The sequence below is a fragment of the Eptatretus burgeri genome, chromosome 5 (assembly GCF_056783735.1).
Source record: "Eptatretus burgeri isolate ZD-2024b chromosome 5, Ebu_testis_v1, whole genome shotgun sequence".
Classification (NCBI taxonomy): Eukaryota; Metazoa; Chordata; class Myxini; order Myxiniformes; family Myxinidae; genus Eptatretus; species Eptatretus burgeri.
In genome coordinates, this window is record NC_140965.1 from 69,474,358 (window position 1) to 69,500,699 (window position 26,342).

The 26,342-nt window shown below is 50.5% G+C and overlaps 1 protein-coding gene across 5 annotated transcripts in view; it reads left to right on the top strand.

The window, feature by feature from the left end:
- The window catches only part of GAPVD1 (GTPase activating protein and VPS9 domains 1), a 174,283-nt gene that overhangs the window by 1,150 nt on the left and 146,791 nt on the right, over window positions 1–26,342 (top strand). For 4 of the 5 annotated variants that reach the window (XM_085882329.1, XM_085882331.1, XM_085882333.1 and 1 more), the window contains exons 2-5: window positions 13,137–13,397; window positions 13,559–13,826; window positions 14,046–14,285; window positions 14,455–14,619. In XM_085882329.1, coding sequence (XP_085738455.1) covers window positions 13,216–13,397; window positions 13,559–13,826; window positions 14,046–14,285; window positions 14,455–14,619 — 855 coding nt within the window. In that variant the 5' untranslated portion in view covers window positions 13,137–13,215. Of the gene's footprint in view, window positions 1–13,133; window positions 13,398–13,558; window positions 13,827–14,045; window positions 14,286–14,454; window positions 14,620–26,342 lie in introns of all 5 variants that reach the window. The other variant, XM_085882330.1, reaches the window with a different exon arrangement.

The window sequence follows — 26,342 nt, forward strand, 5'->3', positions numbered from 1 at the left end:
GTCTCCCCCGCACACCGTCTCACCCCGCACACCGTCTCACCCCGCACACCGTCTCACCCCGCCTCACACCGTCTCACCCCGCACACCGTCTCACACCGACTCACACCGTCTCACACCGTCTCACACCGTCTCACACCGTCTCACACCGTCCCACACCGCCCCACCCCCGCACACCGTCTCCCCCCCGCACACCGTCTCACCCCCGCACACCGTCTCACCCCCGCACACCGTCTCACCCCGCACACCGTCTCACCCCCGCACACCGTCTCACCCCGCACACCGTCTCACCCCGCACACCGTCTCACCCCGCACACCGTCTCACCCCGCACACCGTCTCACCCCGCACACCGTCTCACACAGTCTCACCCCGCACACCGTCTCACACCGTCTCACCCCGCACACCGTCTCACCCCGTCTCACACCGTCTCACCCCCGCACACCGTCTCACCCCGCACACCGTCTCACCCCGCACACCGTCTCACCCCGCACACCGTCTCACACCGTCTCACACCCTCTCACCCCGTCTCACACCGTCTCCCAACGGCTCACACCGTCCCGCCCCGCACCCGGTCTCACCCCCGCACCCCGTCTCACCGCGCACACCGTCTCCCCCCCGCTCACCGTCTCACCCCCGCACACCGTCTCACCCGCGCACACCGTCTCACCCCGCACACCGTCTCACCCCGCACACCGTCTCACCCCGCACACCGTCTCACCCCCGCACACCGTCTCACCCCCGCACACCGTCTCACCCCCGCACACCGTCTCACCCCCGCACACCGTCACACCATCTCACACCATCTCACCCCGCACACCGTCTCACACCGTCTCACCCCGCACACCGTCTCACCCCCGCACACCGTCTCACCCCGCACACCGTCTCACACCGTCTCACCCCGCACACCGTCTCACACCGTCTCACCCCTCACACCGTCTCACCGTCTCACACCGTCTCACCCCGCACACCGTCTCGCACCGTCTCACTCCCGCACACCGTCTCACCCCGCACACCGTCTCACCCCGCACACCGTCTCACCCCGCACACCGTCTCACCCCGCACACCGTCTCACCCCGCACACCGTCTCACCCCGCACACCGTCTCACCCCGCACACCGTCTCACCCCCAAACACCGTCTCACCCCCAAACCGTCTCACCCCGCACACCGTCTCACCCCCAAACACCGTCTCACCCCCGCACACCGTCTCACCCCGCACACCGTCTCACAACGTCTCACCCCACACACCGTCTCACCCCCAAACACCGTCTCACCGTCTCACCGCCTCACTCCACACACCGTCTCACCCCGCACACCGTCTCACCCCGCACACCGTCTCACCCCGCACACCGTCTCACCCCACACACCGTCTCACCCCAAACACCGTCTCACCGCCTCACCCCACACACCGTCTCACCCCGCACACCGTCTCACCCCGCACACCGTCTCACCCCGCACACCGTCTCACCCCGCACACCGTCTCACCCCCGCACACCGTCTCACCCCGCACACCGTCTCACCCCGCACACCGTCTCACCCCCGCACACCGTCTCACCCCCGCACACCGTCTCACCCCCGCACACCGTCTCACCCCGCACACCGTCTCACCCCCGCACACCGTCTCACCCCCGCACACCGTCTCACCCCCGCACACCGTCTCACCCCCGCACACCGTCTCACCCCGCACAACGTCTCACCCCCAAACACCGTCTCACCGTCTCACCCCCGCACACCGTCTCACCCCGCACACCGTCTCACCCCGCACACCGTCTCACCCCGCACACCGTCTCACCCCGCACACCGTCTCACACCGTCTCACCCCGCACACCGTCTCACCCCGCACACCGTCTCACCGTCTCACACCGTCTCACCCCGCACACCGTCTCGCACCATCTCACCCGCACACCGTCTCACCCCGCACACCGTCTCACCCCGCACACCGTCTCACCCCGCACACCGTCTCACCCCGCACACCGTCTCACCCCGCACACCGTCTCACCCCGCACACCGTCTCACCCCGCACACCGTCTCACCCCGCACACCGTCTCACCCCGCACACCGTCTCACCCCCAAACACCGTCTCACCCCCAAACACCGTCTCACCCCCCCACCCCACACACCGTCCCACCCCGCACACCGTCTCACCCCGCACACCGTCTCACCCCGCACACCGTCTCACCCCGCACACCGTCTCACCCCGCACACCGTCTCACCCCGCACACCGTCTCACCCCGCACACCGTCTCACCCCCGCACACCGTCTCACCCCGCACACCGTCTCACCCCCGCACACCGTCTCACCCCGCACACCGTCTCACCCCGCACACCGTCTCACCCCCGCACACCGTCTCACCCCGCACACCGTCTCACCCCCGCACACCGTCTCACCCCCGCACACCGTCTCACCCCGCACACCGTCTCACCCCCGCACACCGTCTCACCCCCGCACACCGTCTCACCCCCGCACACCGTCTCACCCCGCACACCGTCTCACCCCGCACACCGTCTCACCCCGCACACCGCCTCACCCCGCACACCGTCTCACCGCACACCGTCTCACCCGCACACCGTCTCACCCCGCACACCGTCTCACCCCGCACCCCGTCCCACCCCCCACACCGTCTCACCCCCCACACCGTCTCACCCCGCACACCGTCTCACCCCCGCACACCGTCTCACCCCCGCACACCGTCTCACCCCCGCACACCGTCTCACCCCGCACACCGTCTCACCCCGCACACCGTCTCACCCCCGCACACCGTCTCACCCCGCACACCGTCTCACCCCGCACACCGTCTCACCCCGCACACCGTCTCACCCCGCACACCGTCTCACCCCCGCACACCGTCTCACCCCGCACACCGTCTCACCCCGCACACCGTCTCACCCCCGCACACCGTCTCACCCCGCACACCGTCTCACCCCCGCACACCGTCTCACCCCCGCACACCGTCTCACCCCCGCACTCCGTCTCACCCCGCACACAGTCTCACCCCGCACACCGTCGCACCGTCTCACCCCGCACACCGTCTCGCACCGTCTCACCCCGCACACCGTCTCGCACCGTCTCACCCCGCACACCGTCTCGCACCGTCTCACCCCGCACACCGTCTCGCACCGTCTCACCCCGCACACCGTCTCGCACCGTCTCACCCCGCACACCGTCTCGCACCGTCTCACCCCGCACACCGTCTCGCACCGTCTCACCCCGCACACCGTCTCACCCCGCACACCGTCTCACCCCCGCACACCGTCTCACCCCGCACACCGTCTCACCCCGCACAACGTCTCACCCCCGCACACCGTCTCACCCCGCACACCGTCTCACCCCGCACAACGTCTCACCGTCTCACACCGTCTCACCCCGCACACCGTCTCGCACCGTCTCACCCCGCACACCGTCTCACATCGTCTCACCCCCGCACACCGTCTCACCCCGCACACCGTCTCACCCCGCACACCGTCTCACCCCGCACACCGTCTCACCCCGCACACCGTCTCACCCCGCACACCGTCTCACCCCGCACACCGTCTCACCCCGCACACCGTCTCACCCCCGCACACCGTCTCACCCCCGCACACCGTCTCCCCCCCGCACACCGTCTCACCCCGCACACCGCCTCACCCCGCACACCGTCTCACCCCGCACACCGTCTCACCCCGCACACCGTCTCACCCCGCACACCGTCTCACACCGTCTCACCCCGCACACCGTCTCACCCCGCACACCGTCTCACCCCGCACACCGTCTCACCCCGCACAACGTCTCACCCCCAAACACCGTCTCACCGTCTCACCCCCGCACACCGTCTCACCCCCGCACACCGTCTCACCTCGCACAACGTCTCACCCCCAAACACCGTCTCACCGTCTCACCCCCGCACACCGTCTCACCCCCGCACACCGTCTCACCCCCGCACACCGTCTCACCCCCGCACACCGTCTCACCCCGCACACCGTCTCACCCCCGCACACCGTCTCACCCCCGCACACCGTCTCACCCCCGCACACCGTCTCACCCCCGCACACCGTCTCACCCCCGCACACCGTCTCACCCCGCACACCGTCTCACCCCCGCACACCGTCTCACCCCCGCACACCGTCTCACCCCCGCACACCGTCTCACCGTCTCACCCCGCACACCGTCTCACCCCCGCACACCGTCTCACCCCGCACACCGTCTCACACCGTCTCACCCCGCACACCGTCTCACACCGTCTCACCCCGCACACCGTCTCACCGTCTCGCACCGTCTCACCCCGCACACCGTCTCGCACCATCTCACCCCGCACACCGTCTCACCCCGCACCCAGTCTCACCCCGCACACCGTCTCACCCCCGCACACCGTCTCACCCCCGCACACCGTCTCACCCCCGCACACCGTCTCACCCCCGCACACCGTCTCACCCCCGCACACCGTCTCACCCCCGCACACCCTCTCACCCCCGCACACCGTCTCACCCCCGCACACCGTCTCACCCCGCACACCGTCTCACCCCGCACACCGTCTCACCCCCGCACACCGTCTCACCCCGCACACCGTCTCACCCCGCACACCGTCTCACCCCCGCACACCGTCTCACCCCAAACACCGTCTCACCCCGCACACCGTCTCACCCCCGCACACCGTCTCACCCCCGCACACCGTCTCCCCCCCCCGCTCCGTCTCACCCCCGCACACCGTCTCACCCCCGCACACCGTCTCACCCCGCACACCGTCTCACCCCCGCACAACGTCTCACCGTCTCACCCCGCACACCGTCTCACCCCGCACACCGTCTCACACCGTCTCACCCCGCACACCGTCTCACCCCGCACACCGTCTCGCACCGTCTCACCCCGCACACCGTCTCACCCCGCACACCGGCTCACCCCCGCACACCGTCTCACCCCCGCCCCCCCTCTCACCCCGCACACCGTCTCACCCCGCCCACCGTCTCACCCCGCACAACGTCTCACCCCCGCACACCGTCTCACCCCGCACAACGTCTCACCGTCTCACACCGTCTCACCCCGCACACCGTCTCACCCCGCACACCGTCTCGCACCATCTCACCCCGCACACCGTCTCACATCGTCTCACCCCCGCACACCGTCTCACCCCGCACACCGTCTCACCCCGCACACCGTCTCACCCCGCACACCGTCTCACCCCGCACACCGTCTCACCCCGCACACCGTCTCACCCCGCACACCGTCTCACCCCCGCACACCGTCTCACCCCGCACACCGTCTCACCCCGCACACCGTCTCACCCCGCACAACGTCTCACCCCGCACACCGTCTCACCCCGCACACCGTCTCACCCCGCACACCGTCTCACCCCGCACACCGTCTCACCCCGCACACCGTCTCACCCCGCACAACGTCTCACCCCCAAACACCGTCTCACCGTCTCACCCCCGCACACCGTCTCACCCCGCACACCGTCTCACCTCGCACAACGTCTCACCCCAAACACCGTCTCACCGTCTCACCCCGCACACCGTCTCACCCCCGCACACCGTCTCACCCCGCACACCGTCTCACCCCCGCACACCGTCTCACCCCGCACACCGTCTCACCCCCGCACACCGTCTCACCCCCGCACACCGTCTCACCCCCGCACACCGTCTCACCCCGCACACCGTCTCACCCCGCACACCGTCTCACCCCGCACAACGTCTCACCCCGCACACCGTCTCACCCCGCACACCGTCTCACCCCGCACACCGTCTCACCCCGCACACCGTCTCACCCCGCACACCGTCTCACCCCGCACACCGTCTCACCCCGCACACCGCCTCACCCCGCACACCGTCGCGCCCCGCACAACGCCTCACCCCCAAACACCGTCTCACCGGCTCACCCCCGCACACCGTCTCACCTCGCACAACGTCTCACCCCCAAACACCGTCTCACCGTCTCACCCCCGCACACCGTCTCACCCCCGCACACCGTCTCACCCCCGCACACCGTCTCACCCCCGCACACCGTCTCACCCCCGCACACCGTCTCACCCCGCACACCGTCTCACCCCCGCACACTGTCTCACCCCCGCACACCGTCTCACCCCCGCACACCGTCTCACCCCCGCACACCGTCTCACCCCCGCACACCGTCTCACCCCCGCACACCGTCTCACCCCCGCACACCGTCTCACCCCGCACACCGTCTCACCCCCGCACCCCACACACCGTCTCACCCCCGCACCCCACACACCGTCTCACCCCCCCCCACACCGTGTTAAGATATGTTTCCTGATGTCACAGCTGGTAAACGTTGATGCCATTTTGTGTGCAATGAGGTTATTTCGAGCACAATTGTTTCACATCAGGGTGAAGGAGTCGGGGGGGGGGGGGGGGAAGGAATGGAAAGGCCGAAAGGGGAAAATGAGGTTTCATGGATGCTGGGGCAACTCGACTACTTTACAGTGTTTACGTCGTTTTATTTATTTATTTAGTTGTAAATCATGAATGGCTTTGTCTTGCGGAAGAAGAAGAAGTGGTGCCAGAACCACAATAAACTGATACCATGAAGTACCTCGGTGGAACCATACAGTGCCTGATCACGTGGACGTCCCAAAAAGTTTGATGAAAATACTGAACTCGCAGAGAGTGCAAGAGGTTTCTGAAATGCATCGTATGCTTTGACTGCCAATAATTTTGTCATCGCAACTCTTCAGGAGCCTTTCGGAGGCGAAATTTCCTCATATCAAAAGGATTCGTCGATTCCTATTTGTCCTGTATTTAGTCAATTTTCACTGAGAGACACCGCACGTATCCAGGTCGCGAATGACGCTACCTGACAACCCGACAGCTGTCATAGAGCTACGTACAATGTGCTACGATAGCGATAGTGCTGTGCAAATCATGACCACTAATTGATATGATTAATTAAAATAATCTTACAATTTTTTTTTTTTTTGAAGGTCCAAAAGGTGATGCGACCCACATGGGTGGTATCATCTTTTGGACCTTTACCGGGCATCCTTTCACCGAGTAATTGACCCACAGTGAACTGCCTTCCCTGGTGCTGTCGAGGGTTAATGTTAACTCGCATAAGAAGTACTGCGTACGAATCGATTGATAGTTTCTGCAAGGAAGATGAGGCTTGTTCGTATTTTACAAAAAGTATTGAGACTTTGTGACTAAAGTGTCAAACTTGTAAATTGTGTCCCTGTCCCTGTTATACCGGTTGTCCCTGGTTGTCCGACCTCTGACGTCCCTGTTATACTGGTTCGTTTGCCATTTCCTTCCCAGTGCTGTTTGTGCTCTCTCGCTCTCTCGCTCTCTCTCTCTCCCCTTTTAAAACGCTGAGCATCAAGCAAGGAGCAGCACACGTACCATTTAAAAAAGTCTTTGAGATTACTCTGCCACGGTTTGAATCATAATGTGTTGAAGAGTGGATGCTCTAACCTTCACTCTGCTGAGTCTGGTGGGTGATATGATGCTCCACTTGAAAGGAGATGGCTTTTTTTTTCTTAAACAAATTGGTGTTGGCCTGTTCGTGTTCCCATCTGAATCCATGGCTCATGATGCTGGGAACGCAGGTTTAAATCCCATATACACTATGATATTACCCGAGGGTCATTGAAGGCGCAGCTTTGCCGTTAACTGGTCATTTTCAAATCACAACTGTTTATTCACAAGGTTCTAAGGTCCAGCATTGTGATTGGTCATCTGACTTGGTCCACCCCACGTCCTCTCGTTAGTGTGATTCCACTCTTGATAAAGGTTAGCAGAGGCACGCTTTTTTTTCTGTGTTTTGTTCTGAAACATCGAGCAATTTAATAAACCACAGGTTGAGGCACTTACATGTGCATTCCTGTGATATATCCAGCACTTTTTTTTTACTGGAATGGTGACCATAGACCCCTGTGTCACACCAGCACTTGCTGCAGGGATTGTCAGGTCAGGTCAGGTATGGGAGCATGTGCCAGAACAGCACGTCGCTGCGTCCACTTTCCGCCGGTACTCCAGGGGCCTCCGTCTGGCCATCCCCCAGGCAGATGCCAGGCCCATCTCCATCTCCTTGAGATGATGGTTAACCTGTTGCAACCATGAGGCACGTGGTCGACCCACTGGCCTCCTCCACTCATGAGACTCCCTTGCTGAGAGAATCTGGTGAGCAGGATCAGAGTCAGGAAAACGAGCCACATGTCCATACAGCCGCAACTGACGCTCACGGACTATGCAGGTAACAAATCTCATCCGAGTCTCTCTCAGCAACCGCTCGTTGGACACAAAATCCGACCAGCGATAGCCAAGGATTCTCCGAAGAGACCTGGTACCAAAGGAATTAAGTCTCCGTCTCAGATCCTTGGTCAGAGCCCAAGTCTCGCACCCATAGAGCAAGACTGGAAGTACCAAGGACCTGAAGACTCGGACTTTCGTCCTCCCGCACAGGTACCGGCAGCGCCACACCCCATGATCCAGTGAATCCATGACTCCCCAGGCCCGACCCAGACGTCTATTGACCTCTGACTCGCAGCCAGCAGAGACATGAATATCACTGCCAAGATAAGTGAATCTCTCCACGACCTCAACATCCTCACCACAAACAGACACAGACAGGACAGCAGCATCCAAGATGTCACCGAAAGCCTGGATCTTAGTTTTGACCCAAGAAACCCGTAATCCCAACGGCTCCTACTCCTCATTCAGCACCTCGAGGGCCCCCAAGAGGATGTCTAAAGTCTCCGCAAAGATGACTGCATCATCTGCAAAGTCAAGGTCCGAGATCTTGACATTCCCAAATGACGCACCGCAACTTGATCTCTCCGACATCCTCCCTAGAATCCAGTCCATACAAGTGCTGAAAAGTGTGGGGGCAAGTACACATCCCTGACGAACTCCAGTAACAACTGAAAATAAGTCAGAGATGGTACCACCACACTTCACAGCACTCTCAGTACCAGAGTAGAGTTCAGACATCAGATCGATCAGTTTTGGTGGCACCCCACGAAGACCAAGAATCCTCCAGAGGACATCCCGATTCACTGAATCGAACGCTTTACAGAGATCAACATAGGCTGCAAGCAGCCCCTGCCGAAACTCTCATCTGCGTTCGGTGAGGACACGAAGTGCAAGGATACGGTCAATCGTTGACCTCTTTGGTGTAAAGCCTGACTGCTCTGGACGCTGGTGCTCAAGCAGATGGTGGCGAACCCTATCGAGAATTATCCGAGCAAAGACCTTGCCCGGCACTGAGAGCAGCATCACCCCTCGGTAGTTGTTGCAGTCTTGGCGATCACCCTTCCCTTTCCAGAGAGGGACAACAAGGCCCCTCTTCCAGTCAGTTGGGATGATGCCTGTGTTCCAGGCAGAGCACAAAACTGCATGCAACGACACGAGTGCAGCATTTCCACCAGCCTTGAGAAGTTCGGCATGGATGCCACAGACCCCTGGAGCTTTGCCCCGTTTCAACTGGTTCACCGCAGCCCGTGTTTCCACAAGCGAAGGTGGACCACAGTTGATTCAAGGGTCAGCAACAGGGATTGTAACACCCTTGACGTCCAACTCGACAGTTGGGGGATCAGCCTGGTACAACCGCTCAAAGTAACCGGCCCAGCGGGCCTTCACTTCAGACTCCTCTGTCAAGAGCCTACCACTCTCTGCTCGAACTGTAGTGCTCCGAGGGATGGGCTTGGATGAACGTAATGCGCGAATTCCCCTGTAAGCGGGACGAGAATCACCTGTCCACAGGTGATGCTCTACCCCCTCACAGATTCCTCGCACATAGGCCTCCTTGTCCACCCTCAGTGCACGTACAGTTTTACGCCTCAGCTCCCTGAACAGCTCAGCTCTGCCATTCAGCCTGGCCCTGCGACTCTGGTCAATGGTATCCAGTGTCCCTTGAGAGACAAAATTCTTCTTTGCCCTGCGGTGAGCTCCAAGGCATCCACCGGCAACATCAAGGACGGTGGTGTTGAAGGCGCTCCACAACTCTTCAGGATCCCCCAAGGCACCCAGACCCCCCAAGTGTCCACTCAGCCTGTTCGCAAACTCCTCAGCTACTCTCTCATCCCTGAGCTTGGCAACATCCAGCCTCGGCTGGGATGGTACCATTCTCCAGGATTTAAGGTGCAGCTTTAGAGTTGCTACAACAAGCCTGTGGTCAGTATTGAGGAACTGAGCACTCCGGTAGACCCTGCAGTTCTGGATCATCCTCCAACGACCGTCAATGAGGACATGGTCAATCTCCTTTGCCACACCGCCAGCGTTGGAATACCAAGTCCAACGATGAGCTTGTGGGCGCTGAAACCATGAACCAGCCACCCTAAGTCCATGACTTCTTGCAAAGTCAAGGAACTTAGTGCTATTCTGGTTCATAGTTCCTGACTCATGGGGACCAACACACACCTCATAACCGTCCCTATCAGTTCCAGTTGATGCATTGAAATCCCCCAAGACTAGAAGTGTATCTCGTCTGGGGCACTGATCAACCACAGACTCGAGCGTGGCGTAGAATGCATCCTTCACGGTGAGATCACTCGCCTCAGTCGGAGCATAAACAGAGACCAGGGAAATGACACCTAAGGAGTGACGAATCCTTAATCTCATAATACGCTCGTTGACCGGTGTTACCTCAATTATCATTGGGGTCAGCTTATTGGACACAGCTACAGCAACTCCTTGGGTATGGTAACCATCAGAGCGACCAGACCAATAGTAGGTGTAGCCACCCACCATTATCTCTCCGCAATCCGGTCTCCGAACCTCAGAGAGAGCTGCAATCCCGATGTCCAAACGCTTGAGCTCAGATGATAACAGAGACAGGTGATCATCCTCTCTTAGGGATAGGACATTCCAGGCACCCACCCGAAGGGACCGCCTCAGGTTAACCCAAGGAGACCGCCGTCTGGTGGACGACACCTCAGCACCACTCCGACACACTCTCCCGCAATCTGACCCAGGGATGTTACCCCGTGGTTTCCCTCCTATCAAAGATTGGGGGTCCCGAAGGCTTTGCCCCAATCCCGTCATCCGGTGAGCTGCCCTGCGAAGGGAAGCTGCACAGGAGGTACTCCCACGGAGTGGGTTTTCAGATTTTTTTGCGTTTTTGCGTTTTGCGGAATGAAGGGTTTTATGGTGGCCGGAGTGCAAATCCTGCCACCAACCTCCTAATAAGAAGTGACCCAACTGCAGGAGGACGTCCGCAGACACAGTTGGGCACTAGATATGGATGGCCGTTGGCTCACAAGGAGCTCCTCCGCCCTTTGACAGGTTTTGTTTTTAATCCTGCTGGGTGTCCATATCCAAACACCCTCCTCACCAGAAAACCTGGTGGGGGAGACGGTTTAGTCGCCGACAACCCGACCATGGAACAGGTTAGTACAGGTTTAGATGGTACCTGTAGCAGGTCACAGATCGAACCTGACCTGACAGGGATTGTGACCAACAAGAAGTGCCTGTCACACATCCACCCTGTTTCGGTACCATATTTCTGTTTATTTTTTGAACTTTAGGTTGCAGTCAAGATTATAAACATCAAAATAATTCGGCAAACCGGCTCAGTTGCAGTCTTTGAAAAACACACATCCCTGCCCAATGTCTAACCCCTGTGGTGCATAAATGGCCACCATTCCATTTAAGATGTGATAGAGATACGTACCTCCCTCAAAGGGCAGCATATCGGTTCACTTCCTGGGGGGTGAATCCACACCATCTGATGATGCCAAGTGGACCCCAGTTATTATATGACCATGCATTCTGTCCCTGTGGGCTTGGATGTATGCATTTTAATATGACCATCGGCCATCAGTCCAAGGTATATGCTTATTATTTGATGAGCTTTGTTTGATGGTTTATTTTGGTCCTGAGGCTGAAGTACACATCCTTAGCTTTGTTATAATGTTTGATTTAAAATAAAACACAAAAAGCAAACCTTTTTTCCATTAAACAAGCTCAAATGAGCTAAGATCCTCGTCCTCTTAATGATGACGTCATAAAAACGAATATGACGTCATTGTGATGTATCAGGTTTGTGATAAATTATCTGTGCTAATGCCCGGCTTGATTCCCGCAAACAAAATTCAAACAGCTTGCCTAGTTTCGGAGATAATGGTATCGGCGATTTCCATTCGCAGTGATATTATGACGTCAACTTTTTTTCTCGGAAGAATTTCCAAAATCGGAGATGGTTACTGCCTGCGCGTGGGTTTTCTGAATATACATGGCAAGTTTCACGAAGATCCGATGAAAACTCTGGGTTGTGAAACAAAAAATGTCAAAAAATAGGAATGACGTCATAAAAATTGATATGACGTTGTAGTGATGTATCATATGTGCGGTAATTCATTTCTGCTCATGCCCCGTTCGATTCCTGCAAACAGAATTCAAAAAGCTTGCCGAGTTTCGGAGATAATTTTTTTAGGCGATTTCCATTAGCGGAGATATTTTGACGTCATAACTTTTTTTTATGAGGAATTTCAAAATCGGAGATGGTTACCTGTCTGCGCAGGTATTTTTACATATATGCCAAGTTTCAGGAAGTTTCGATGAAAACTGTAGGCTGTGAAACAAACTCGTCCACAAGAAGAAGATGAAGAACAAAAACATGAGTAAGACTTGGAGATCCTCCACGAGGATGTAAAAAATCATATCTCGGAGATCATCTCTCAGGCCAGGGTGGCAGAACACATCTTTTCTTTTCTCCTTTCTTTCTCCAGCGGGTGAACTGACTATCCTGCCAGAAAGGCTTCTAAAGCTATTATTGATGGACTGATGCTGCGGGTAACAGTGTAGTCGCTGACTGCATTGGGCAGTAGGCGAGTGTGTGCATCTGTATTGTTTGTGTATTTTTTCATTATTATTATTTATTTATTTCCATCGACTGTAACAACTGGTTTGCCCATTTAATATTGATATATATTATGTTATTCAGGGATGGGAGAGTCTGGAGTGAGTTTAAGGCCTTGGCACCCACCGTATGTGTTTCGTGTAGTACTTTGGACTTTTAAACCACGTACTAAGGACACATGTTGTGAAGTGGTCTGGTGTGGCCCAGCTGGATGGATGGGTCAAGTCATTTTAGCATAGCTATGGAAAGCAAACAGTGGATTTTGCCGCATGTGTACAGTTACACTGTTAATGAGATTAAATGAAATTGTGTTATTTGATTTTTTTTTTTAATGTTTGTTTCCCCTCTGGAAAGCAGGCTGCGTTGGTAGCACTTGCTGTTGCCTTATTGATGATTTTGATGGTTTGTGGTGCACGCTGTGACCGGTGACATCGAGATGAAGACTGACATGACAGTACTGGCTCGTCACCTGAAGGAGGAACGGCTCTACGTCACCGTTGAGAGACAGATGCTCCAGCGCTTGAATGCCGAGGTGTTGAAGACTGCCGAGCGTCTCTACCATACTGCTTGGATCAGCAAGGAGCAACGACTCAACCTTGATCGCCTTATCCTTACCAGGTATGGCTGGAAGAGATTGGATGTATTGAATGCTAAATATCCAGTTTTCCATCGTTGTATATTTTTTGCATCTCACTGTTTTTCAGCTGTGTGACTGATGATGTTGAGATAAATTGCAACAAGTTTTGATAAGATCTTCATGTTTTTTTTTTTCTTTGCAGTGCTGATGCCTCTCCTGCCGAATGCTGCCAGCATGCTAAGGTCCTGCAGGTGACGCACTTCGTAGATGGTTACCGCCGTCTGGGTGTGCACGAGGGCGCTTGTGGAGATTTTCTGTCCCGCCTACGGGATGCGCCACGTCTTGTTGTCGCCTGCCTAGTGTGTGGGGAGCGTGCGGGTTTAGAGATGACACCCGTTGTGGCACAGATTGTGTATACAGTACTGTATGCAAGTGCCATTGCTCCACATGATGAGGCGTACCTTCTGCAGGTGTTCCCCTTTGATGTATTGAGTGCCTAAACTATCTTTTGTTTGTTGTAGGTTTTTTTTCTGAAATGAATAAATGTTTTTGTTTGTAATCGAGTTTGGTCATGGTTGTTTGAAAGCCATTTTGCTCTTGGTTGTTCGTCAGCCATAGCTTTATGTTTTTATCCATTTGCTGCATGTCATTACATCTAGTTTTATGGTGTTTTGTTCTGGGTTTTTCAGGTGCTACGCTACCTGTCTGAGTTTTCTCTCAAGCCCAGTGACTCTCCACGCCGACTACTTCGCCGAGGAAACTGTTCGTTCAGCTTGCTCTACCGGCTGTTGTCGGAGGGACTGGCTGCTGCCAAGCTATTCCTGACGGCCGCCTTGCGTGAACCTATCCTACGCCTACTCGTTGAAGACCTGGATAGACTTGAGACTGATCCTGTGAAATTGCTTGATTCGTTAGACACCCGTACCGAGGTGTTTTTCGAAATGTGACTTCACATACATCTTCCTGTTTCGATTCCTTCTATGAATCAGTCAATTTGTAGAGCATTTGTGTTTTTGTGACATTCTTCTGTTATTTAATTATTTTTATGTGTTTATTAATTTATTTATTTTAACATCGTCCCTGCTCTGTGTCGTGCAGGAAAGGCTTTTTGGACCTCGCAGTGAAGAGCCGTTTGCCGCACGTCTCGCAGAGGCGGTAGAGGCAAATGTTGTTCGTTTGGTTGCTCTGGTGCACCGTTTTGCTGGGTCTCTGCGTCGCAGTGTGCATTGCTTCCCACTCGCTCTCCGCTGGGTCATCTCACAAGTAACTCAAAATTTGTGGTTCATTACCTCTGCCACTGAAAGTGGAAGGAGGTTATGTTTTCACCCGTGTCTGTTTGTTTCTCTGTCTGTGTTTGTCTATCTGTGAGCAGGATATCTCAAAATGTTCAGGATGGATCTGGACAAAACTTGGTGGACAGGTTGGGTGTGTGAAAAGGAAGAATTTATTCAATTTTGGTGACTATCCAAATCTGATAATTTTTTACCCTCTGGTTGCTTGGACATGTTGCTGCGTTTGAGCCTGGGGAGTAACTGCTGAAATCTGTGTGTTTGGGTTCTTCCCGACATCTTTGTTCTTTGTTCCTGTCACTTTCTTTCCACTTTTTTCACAGTTCTCTTTATCTAATATATTATTTGAAGATTTCGTAAGTATATTGATGACTTCCATCATGTGTTTGTGTGTTTGTTTGTGTGTGTGTGTGTGTGTTTGTTTGTTTGTTTGTTTGTTTGTAGGCACGATAACTGGAGAACAGAATAAGCTACCAATGTCAAATTACACCACGTGATTCAGGAGGGTGATGGCTAGTGCTGATTAGATTTTGGTCAAAATCGGTCAAAGGTCAAGGTCACAGTGAGGTCAAACATTCGATTTTTGATCGTTTGGTACAGATTAATCGTATAAACTTCTGCTTTGCGTCACTACCTTCTCTAGAGACAGCTTTTATTAGACAAGGTGAGGTCAAGTTGACGATTTCGTAAGTACCAGTCTATGACTGCTTGTTTGTTACTTGGCGAAATCTTCGATTTTGTCAAGTATGTTGGTCTGTTCCGTTTGTTTGTTGGTTGTTACTTACGAAATCTAAAGATTTCATAATTATATTGATGACTTCCGTCCTCTGTTTGTGTGTTTGTTTGTGTGTTTGTGTGTTTGTTTGTAGGCACGATAACTCGAACGGAAGAAGCTACCAATGTCAAATTACACCACGTGATTCAGGAGGGTGATGGCTAGCGCTGATTAGATTTTGGTCAAAATCGCTCAAAGGTCATAGTGAGGTCAAACATAATTCCGTAAAATCATGTGGAGAAATGGAGTATTTTTGCTTCAGTTTACGTTACGAGTTCGTTTTAACTTTGATTTTAATTTTGTCTTCGGTTTTGTGATCGCTTAGGATGCTTAACACTCGGTTGTCGAAATTCTGGTAAAAATCGGATGTTTTGGAGACATTTTAAGATTGTGTTAAAAATATTTAACTCGCCGCGTCACAGGTTGTCACGTGGTGCAGCGCGCTCAAGCAGAGGCGGCGTTGAGTCACGTCATGGTTTTGCGTGTGCGTGCTGACGGTGTTTTCAATAAAGATAGTGTTTAAAAGTCATTTTTTATCCCAATAAAGGTTATCGTCGCATGCCTGACTCGCTAAGCCGTCGGATTATGGAAAGATTGTTGGTGGATGGCCGAATATTACGGTTTTGTGACTTTGATAAAATAATATTAAATAAAGAAATGGAGATTTTTGCTTCGGTCGACGTTACGAGTTCGTTTTAACTCGGATCACAATCCTGTTTTCACTTTTGGTAATGGCTTAGTATGCGTAATACTCTGTTGTCGAAATTCTGGTAAAAATCGGAAGTTTTATGAGATTTATGTCGGGTGTCATATCTGAGGCTTAACTGAAGATTATGCTGATGAGGGGGATTGTAACACACGGCATTACGCGCTCGTTTTAAAGTCAATTTCAATCCTCTCTTCAATTTTGGTAACGGTTAAGTATGCTTAACACTCAGTTGTCGAAATTCTGGTAAAAATCGGATGTTTATGAGAGGTTTGGTACAGAATCATCGTTGAAACTTCTGGTTTGCATCGCTACCTTCTCTTGAGACAGCTTTTATTAGACAAGGTCAGAGGTCAATTGGACGATTTCGTTAGTACCAGTCTATGACTGCTTGTTTGTTTGTTTGTTTGTCCGGTTGTCTGCAGCCCAAACGGCTGGACCAGTCGTTCTTAAATTTTTACACCTGATAGGCAATCCACCTGAGACGGTCCGCGTCCAAACCCCGTCTTAATTGGACTAGACGTCACACAACGTGAAAACACATTTTTGGACATAACTCAATGACCGGAAGTCGTAGGGACGTCCTGTTGATGCCAAAACAAACTTCAATCGAATATCTAAATGTTTTAAAATGCATGTTAGTACAAATTATGCACAGTTTTCGCAACCGTATGACGTCAAAGTTTTTAGCTATTGGCGTGATTTAACGTCATTTTATTAATGTACGAACAAATAAACACCACACATTCCATGACATTACAGCTTGGACCACCACACGGAAAGGTCATCTAATTCGCCAAGTGTCGTGCTAAGCACGATTTTTCATTTGTTTGTTTGTCTGCACATGCTAATCTCCTGAACGGAGAAAGATAGGAGGAAACCTCTGACACAAAAAAATGTCGGGACGGGCCCCGGGAAGGTTATAAGCTAGGTGACGAGGCCCCTCAGCCGGGTGGGGGGGGGGGGTGTTTCTCCCTCACCAATCCCCTTAGGTTCTGCATGCGCTCATCTCCTGAACGGTGAAAGATAGGAGGAAACCTCTGAAACAAACAATGTCAGGATGGGCCCTGGGAAGGTTATAGGCTAGGTGGCGAGGGGTGTTTCCCCCTCACCAACCCCCTTAGGCTATGACTACCGTGGCTGAATAGGGAACTGATACTGGGCTCGCGTCAGACCTATGTCCAGAAGATTAAATTCATTCAAAAACAACCCCGGTAACGCCGGGTGCATTCACCTAATTCGCTATAATTCTTGCTTTCTCTTCTCTTTCATCTCTTTTCCTCTCGATCCGTCTTTCATTATCTATCTGTCTCAGGAGAAGTGAATTCTTACAGAAATTTTTCTGTAAGGCCCACTTGGCTGCACCTGGATGGGTTTGAGGGTCGTGGAGTAGCGGCTGAATTCCGAATCCTATCCAGGTTCCTCCTGATGACTCCATCTTTCCTCGTTACTTCTTTGGGTTCCTTCTTGGTTTTCCGTTTCATTTTATATTTGGCAAGTCATTCTTCACCATTGAGAGATCGGGCCAAAAACGATATTATATAATAATAATAATAATAATAATAATAATAATAATAATAATAACAAGTGGTGCCAGGCACAACAAATTCCGCCCATTTAAGGCATAAAGTTATTTTGGGGATCAAATTTAAATTCGATATATCCTTAACCTGAATGTTGATTATAAGGAATAGAATAAGGAATATTTTAGTCTTAGTTTGAAGTCAATTAAACCATTTTTGACGAAGTTATGAGTGAAAAAGATTTTGACCTTTTCGTGACCTGACCTTGACCTTTGACCGAATTGGACCCAAAAGTTAATGGGGTCGTCCGAGGTTCATTACCCAACTGTGGATACAATTTGACAGTGTTTGAGCCATCCAGTTTCCCGTAAAGTTGTATTTTCGTAACCATGTTTTAGTTTTAATGGAAAATTTGTAATTTTGACCGATGGCCATGACCCCCAAAACTTCGGACCCTACCGGTCTTCACAAATATGCATTTTTCACTATAGGAATGGGGAGGATTATAAGTGACAAATAGAATAAGGTTCACTATAAGCTTAGTTTGAAGTAAATCAGATCATTTTTGACAAATTTATGAGTGAAAAACGATTTTGATCTTTTCATGACCTTGACCTTGACCTTTGATCCAATTGGGTCGTCCAAGGTTCATTTCCCACCTGTGGATTAAATTTGATAGTGTTTGCTAAAGCCGTTTTGCCCTAAAGTTGCTAATAGACAGACAAACAAATAGACAAACCGGACGATTACAATATCCCGTTCCCTCCCTCCGGGAGGCGGGATAATAATAGTCATTCCCTTCATGCTGTAAATGTATGTAGGGCTGCCGAGGCAGTTTCATTGGCAAGAAATACAGTCCTGGACGGGTCGCCACTCCAACACAGGTTACCCCAAATGGTTATTCCTTCAGTGCACTGGTACTCATTTTGCCGACCTCGAAAGGATGACAGGCTGAGTCAACCCCCTGGTGTTAATTCAGTGGCGAACTGGACTTGAACTCGGGACCCTCGGATCCCAAGCCACCGCCCTAACTGCTAAGCCAACACCAGACTGCATTATGGAGGTGGGGGGGGTTAGATTAACTTGTTAATTATCATATTTTCTTGTTCATATGGTGATCATCAATCTCTGACAGTGTTTCTGATATTGATAGAAGGAATTTGATCTGTCACATAAAAGCAAGAAATGTGAGCTCAGGAACACGCATCCATGAGATGCTTCACTGCACATGTCAGCTTCAACTGTATGTCCTATAAAAAGATACAACATTAACATATGCACTTCCATAGTAAATGAGTCATGTCACTTCAGCAATGCCAACCCTCCCGATTTCATCGGGAGGCTTCCGAAAATTCACCCAAACTCCCGCCCTTACGATCACTATCCTTATCCTCCCGAAATTTTGATATTTTTGCACTGTTCACTAATCAGAATGTACTAGTATGAGAATTGAATGAAAAGCATCGTCTGCTACGTATAGCATGTGGTAACTCCATAACGTTCGCTGCTACCAAATTGTACGTAAAAAATTGCAAATTCAAATGAGGAGCAGCGAAACATTGGGTCTGGATCTCGCTTATGCGATCATGCACTGAGATTTAGTGCATGCGGTATGTGTGCAATACAGTGCATGCGGTATGTATGCACAGTGTATATGCATGCGATACGCTCACTGCATGCAGCTGGGCCCCGTACCAGCCCGGCGGTCGCGACCACCGTGCGGTGTTTAACAGCCGCTAGAGTTCTACGAGTCGCGCTGCAGCTGTGGAACATCGACTTCGAAGTTACCGATGCTTCAAGCCCTCGATGTTGATTACGAAATGGCAGAAAAGAAGCTTACGAAGACCAAGAAATGGTCTCAGAAGTGCAAGACCGAATACAGTCTCCAATACCCGTGTATTCGAAAGTCTGAAAGAGGAATTCATCATGCGTATTGTACAGTATGCGGCGTTGATATTTCAGTTGAGCACGGAGGTCGCGATGATATTCGGAAGCACGTTGGAAGCAAACGGCACACAGACATTGCAAAGGAGAGATCTTCGAGCACGAGTACCGGTACACTTCTGAATTATTTCACCAAACAAGGGACAAGCGAGGAAGAGGATGTTACCCGAGCGGAACTTCTCTTTAGTGGATTTATTGTGGAACATAACTTGCCCATATCAGTCTCAGATCATGCTGGACCTCTATTTCAAAAGATGTTTCCAGATTCAAAAGTTGCTTCAAAGTATGGATGTGCAAGAACAAAAACTTGCAAGATGTGCAAGATGTGCAAGAACAAAAAAAAACAAAAAAAACAAGAACAAAAGCAAGAAAAAAAAAAAGAAAAAAAAGAACAAAAAAAAAGAACAAGAACAAAGAAGAAAAAAAGAACACTGGTCAACAATTTTTTACTTTCTGAATGTTGTCTAGATTTCTACAAGTGAATTAGGGTATTCTGGCACTGCTGAATCAGGAAATGGCATCCGTTTCTCTCCATCAGGTCAGGTTTTTGTGCTAAGTTGATTTGAAAAAATCAGATCTTGTGACAAAATCGATTACATTTTTGTGGCATTATCAGCTGATTTTTGTCAACACATATCATCCTAAACATGTTTTTAAGAAAAAAAAATGTTTTGCCAACAACATTTATTGATTACATGATAGAAACATCGATTACTGTCATCTGAATGGTGGGCATTGATAAAGATAAGTACAAGTAAATTGCATGTTGCGTCACCACTGTTCAAACTTCAGGGCTTGAACTTCCGTTTCTTCGAACTCCTGGAATGTTCAGCGGCAGGGAGGTCTCTCTTCAGATTCCAACAGTAGTCAGCCATCATGACTGCGTCCCAGCGACCCTGATACCTGGTCTCCATCTCCTTCATGTCCTGATGGAATCTCTCCCCCTGCTCGTCACTCATTGAACCCAGGTTCTCAGGAAACCGGTTCATATGTGAAAATAGGTAGTGCATCTTGATGCTCATGTTGCAGCCCAGGTTTCTGAAAGCAGTCAGCATGTTGTTGACAAGTTCTGCGTAGTTTCTGGCCTTATTGTTGCCAAGAAAGTTCTTCACTACCAAAACAAATGTCTTCCACGCTTCCAGTTCCACTTCGTTCATTGAGTTTTTGAACTCTGGATCTCTGATGAGCTGACGGATCTGAGAACCATCAAAGATGCCAGCTTTCAACTTCTCCATGGTCAATCCTGGAAAAGCCTGGCACAAGTAAGTGAAGCAGTCACCATCTTTGTCCAGAGCCTTGGTGAACTGCTTGATTAAGCCGAGCTTGATGTGCAGCGGTGGGAAGAGTATTCTGTCTCTGTCCACCAGAGGGTCGTTGATGACGTTCCTTTCTTTGCATGGCACCAATTCCTCCCGCACAGGCCAGTCCTTCTTCGTGTAATGCTGAGCACGGTCCCTACTATCCCACATGCACAGAAAACATGGGTACTTGGTGAAGCCAGACTGTTGTCCCAACAAAAAGTTCACCATCTTCAGGTCAACACAAATAAACCACTTATGCTGATCATAACCAATTTTCTCCAGCACGTACTTCACCGCTTCATACTTCTCCTTCAGTGTAGTCGAGTGAGCGATGGGTACAGAGGCAAACTGGTTGCCGTTGTGTAGCAGAACACATTTCAGTGATCGCTTGCTGCTGTCAATGAACAGTCTCCAATCTTTGGGTTCGTACTGTGGCACTCCAAGCTTGAGCAGAAGCGCATGTCATAAATTGGCGCATGTAGGTATTGTACATTCTTCAGAGTTCGTTATTTCAAGAAATACAACTTTTTTGTATCACATTATTACAAAATCTGCCCCATTAACTTTAGTTTTGATCCACGAACTTTATGCTTTGCCTCACCAATTTTTGGAAGATTTTGAGGTTTTATGACTTCAAACTGATCCCTTTTCAACATAATCACCCAGAACTATCGTACCTGAATACTTCTTGTCATATTATTTCCAATCAAAACAATTATTTGACATGACATTTTACCCCCACCAACTTCTTCTAAAATGCTCCACACATGCGTACATGTGAACAAAAATGTAAAAAACGACATGTGGCCATATCTCAAAAACTTGACCTGATTGAACAAAACTAATGTGAGTTTTGGATTCAGCGCATCAGATTCGTCCTAAATCAGCTTAAAAACTGCAGACAACAAATTTGTTGTTGACCAGTGTAATTGGTGAGTTGTCAAATGTTACTGCTTCATCTATTGCCGATATTGCTAGACTAGCTCCATTTAGCCTAGCTACAGACGGTAGCAATGACAGTGGTGAGGCCCAGCTATATCCTGTCCTGATTTCGTACTATGACAACAGTGCTGGGATTGTGAAGCAAGGTTTGCTAAGTTTGCCTGCGTGCAAACAAGATTCCACTGGAGAAAACATTTTCAAACTGCTTGATCATGAGTTCAGTGACAGGAAAATTCCGTGGGGAAATTGTGTTTCCTTTTGTGCTGATAATGCCTCTGTCATGGTGGGCAAGCACAAAGGAGTCGCTGCTTATATCCACAAACAAAATCCAGAGTGCTACATCATGGGATGCCCTTGCCATATGATGCACAATACGGCCAAGAAGACGGCTCAGGCCTTACCCATTGAATTAGATGACTTTCTCATCGATATTTACTACTACTTGGACAAAAGTAGTAAACGCGTCAAAGGAGTGAAAGCACTGCAAGAACTCTGTGATGCCCCGACACACAAGATTCTGAAGCATGTCGCAACAAGGTGGCTGTCCCTTGGTCAGTGCCTAGACAGGCTGATTGAACAGTGGGAGCCACTTCGCCTCTTCTTCAAAGAAGAAGTACGAAGAAAAATGCAACCAACTGTAGCCAAGACTCTAACAACGAGCAAGAAGGACGGCACTGTATCTACTTCCAGTACTGGCACTGCAGGATCAAGCACTAGTGGAGCAGCATTCACCACTACCACTGCAGTATCTGCTGCGAAGAAGACAGCAGGGACAGCACCAAAACCAATGCTGAGAGCAGGTAGCATCACCGGCCCTTCATCACGTTCATCTACAAAGCAGATCCCTTCAGAGTCGAGAAAGACTGTGATAGTCCCATCTACAGGCAAAGAAGGACCCAAGTTAAGTTCTGCTTTTGCCAAATCACTTGATAGAAGCTCAGCAAAACCTTCGAATCAGAGGTCTTCTTCCTTGGCTGCACCTACCTCAAACTCTCTCCTCAAACGTAAAATTGGATCTGGTACTACGAGTCTGACCTCTTCTGCTGGCAGTAAACGCAAGTGTGATCGCCCTGCGGCTAAGTGTACTACGAGTTCTACAACTAAAAGCGCATCTTCCTCAAACACTGTGCAGGAATCTAGAGAAAAACGTGTCAACAGGATGTTCTTGTCTCCACAAACAAAACTCTATTGTTTCTTCCTTCGATATGCTAACAAGCTTTTTGAGAAGGGGAATCTTCTGCTCCAAAAAGACGAACCCTGTATTCATCTCCTGCACGGAGAATTGAATGGTCTTCTGAAAGATATCTTCGTACGGTTTTTGAAACCATCGGTGTCATCGGTTGCTCTGGTAAATGTACCCTTCTCTGACAGAAATCATCAGAAGAATGATGAGGACCTCATGATTGGGAACGATGCCAAACTGTATATAACGGAACAAAGGAGTCTCAAGAAATCCACCTTCACTCTGAGTGAGTCAGACATCCAAGGTTTCTTCAGTGCAGTTTGCTCATATTATGTGAAAGCCTGCAATTACATCTTCAAAACCTGGCCGCTAGATGATGAATTAGCCAAGCATGCTCAGGTGCTGGATGTTAAGCTACACCAAGAAGTGGGGTTTGACTGTGTGGAGTTTTTCATCAAGAAATTCCCCTGTCTGTTCAGTGGCGGTGATAGTGACATAGACAGTCTTGAGAGTGAATTCGCTCACTACCAGGCAGACGCCTCCATAGCTACAATTGCTACTGAGACAGTGAGAGTGGATGAGCAGTGGCATCGGATTTCACAGCTCACAGATCCCTGCACTGGTGCCAAGAAGTATCCTAATTTGAGCAAAGTGATGAAGGGAATCTTGGTCATTCCTCATTCGAACGCATCATGTGAGCGGGCACTCAGTCTTGTACGGAAGAATCATACTGAATTTCGTCCCAATTTGAGTGTCAAAACCCTGGAAGCTCTCTTAATTGAAAAACTAGCTCATAGCACCCCTTGCTACCAGAGAGAATACAGCAAAGACATAATCAGAAGGGCTAAAAGAGCCACACAGCTGTCACTCAGCAAAGCTGCCATGGAAAAAGCAAGCAGCAGTAGTACCAGCCAGTAAGGTAAGAAAAATATTGCTTCTTTTGTGCTTTTTGTTAATCTTTGATTGTCCCCTAACTTACTAATATTAACATACATGTAACATTAAAAAGTGCACAATTTTCCCCTTTTTTTGTTCAAAAAGTGGGAATTCTTAACATGTTAAATGCTCCAAAATAGGGCTCAGAGGGCACTAGAGAGCGTCTAGAACCCCAGAGCTTCCAGGGCCCTAAGGTGGGCCCTCGACCCCGCCGCAAGGGTCGAGCGCTCCGCGCTCGAGATGTGCGCTTCGCGCACATTATTTGGTGTCGGTTAAAAATCCTCCCTAATTCTGATTTCCAAAAGTTGGCATCTCTGCACTATTATTTACCTTTTCAGATAAAGATGGACATCTATCATGATGTAGACTTCGCAGTGAGGTTTGAGGATTTAGCACTGCATTCAAACTTTTTTGGCCTCAAACTGTCGGGAGTCTTTGCCATGTGTGTTTCAGATGAATTTGAGTGACCTTGAAGCTGTACTCTTCAGTGATTGGCAGCACGAGCCGTTCAGGGCAATCTATGAAATGCTGTGAAGAACTGTCTCTGTGGATATTGAGGAATTTGGAAGAATAAGCGAAGGGTAGTTTGCAACTTGCAGTTTTCAGACGGTAATAGAGAAGATGGAATGTAAAATCGGACGAGCATGGCGAGTGTCGCAAATGCATTTTTAACTGCTGTATAAATATGATCTGCAGGAGCTCTACACATTAGGCCACCTAAATCTCGAGGATGAAACGTAGCGGTAAAAGAAGATGGAATGTTACATTGTGTGTTTGTGCAACCTCCGCAGCTTTTGTAAAGCGACAGTAATATGGGCATGGACATCTATCATGATGTAGACTTCGCAGTGAGGTTTGAGGATTTAGCACTGCATTCAAACTTTTTTGGCCTCAAACTGTCGGGAGTCTTTGCCATGTGTGTTTCTTTTTATTTGGCAATGGGTACAAAGGGAAAGTCTTTGTTTTTATCCCCCGCCGCGTGGCGGAAGGGCGATATTGTTGTCACCCGGGTCGTCCATCCGACTGTCCATCCGTCCATCCGGCTGGCTGGGCGTCAACATTTATAGCTGTGAGTGCGATAACTCATAAACTGTTCGCCATATCGATTTGAAATTTGGGTCACACATGTACCACCTGAAAAGGAAGAACCCTATTGATTTTGGGTGTGGCCGGATCCAAGATGGCCGACTGGTTCAATGGCGGGGGAATCCCCATCTCTGATGGGTATATTTTTTATCCATCTGAAGATCTTGCTCACCGCCGAACTGTTAGGGTTAGGGTTACTTGTTATAAAGTCAGGTATGGAATTTTGGTGGAATGCTTCTCCGTTGTGCAAAAATTGATGCAGCACAAAAATTTGCGTGGGTATTGTACCCCCGGCGCAGGTGGATCCTGTTAACGGATTGTCTGACGTGACAATATATAGGTGGGTTAACCAAACCATTGGTACAATACAGGGTGGCCAATAAATACATGAGACATTAAATTAGAGTAAAATCCTTAGCAATGCTAATTTGTTAATATTTTTCTCTTGCAGATTGTAAAGGACTCCTGTAAGATTTGCTAATATGCAGAGGTGGACAATTGTTGAAAGAGCAAGGATCCTGCATCTTTACTTCAAGTCCAGCTCAATAATTCAGTATTAAAGGGATTTCAAAATAATTTACGTTAGAAAATGTTCTTCCAGGAACACAATACTCATCTGCCAAAAGCTTTCGTGAAACTGCCAGTGCACAAGCCTCACCTCGTCCAGGACGACCCAGAAGCATCGATATGCCGATCAATATTGCAGTTGTGCATGTAACTGTTCCACGAAGTACACACCGTTCGACAAGAAAACTGTCTCGGGCATAAAGAGAACATCCCTTCAGACTAAGCTGAAAAATGATTTGTACGTTTCCGTACAAAATTCAAGTTGTTCACAAACTTGATGATGTTGAAAAACGAAGTAGGATGGACTTTTGTGAAACATTTCATCAGATGAGTGAGGAGGGTGACAAGTTTATCAAGAGACTAATAATGTCAGATGAAGCTCATTTCCAGCTCTCAGGTTGTCTCAACAAACAGAACACCTGATTTTGGGCATAGGAAAATCTGAGCTGTTCCACCAGTAATCTTTATACAGTGAATGTGTCACAGTGCGATTTGGCATTCCATGCGCATGCATGCATGAAAATAGGGGACACTTAAAAAGCATTTTTTTCAAGGCCAATGTCCCTGATTTAATCTCCTGATACCGTAGTTTCGTATGACGTGCTGATATTCTCATTTTCTGTTCAAAGGCCATTTTTACATTAAATATATACACTGATGAGCCAAAACATTATGACGATTGACAGGTGAAGTGAATAATATTGGTTATCTTGTTACAATGGCACATGTCAAGG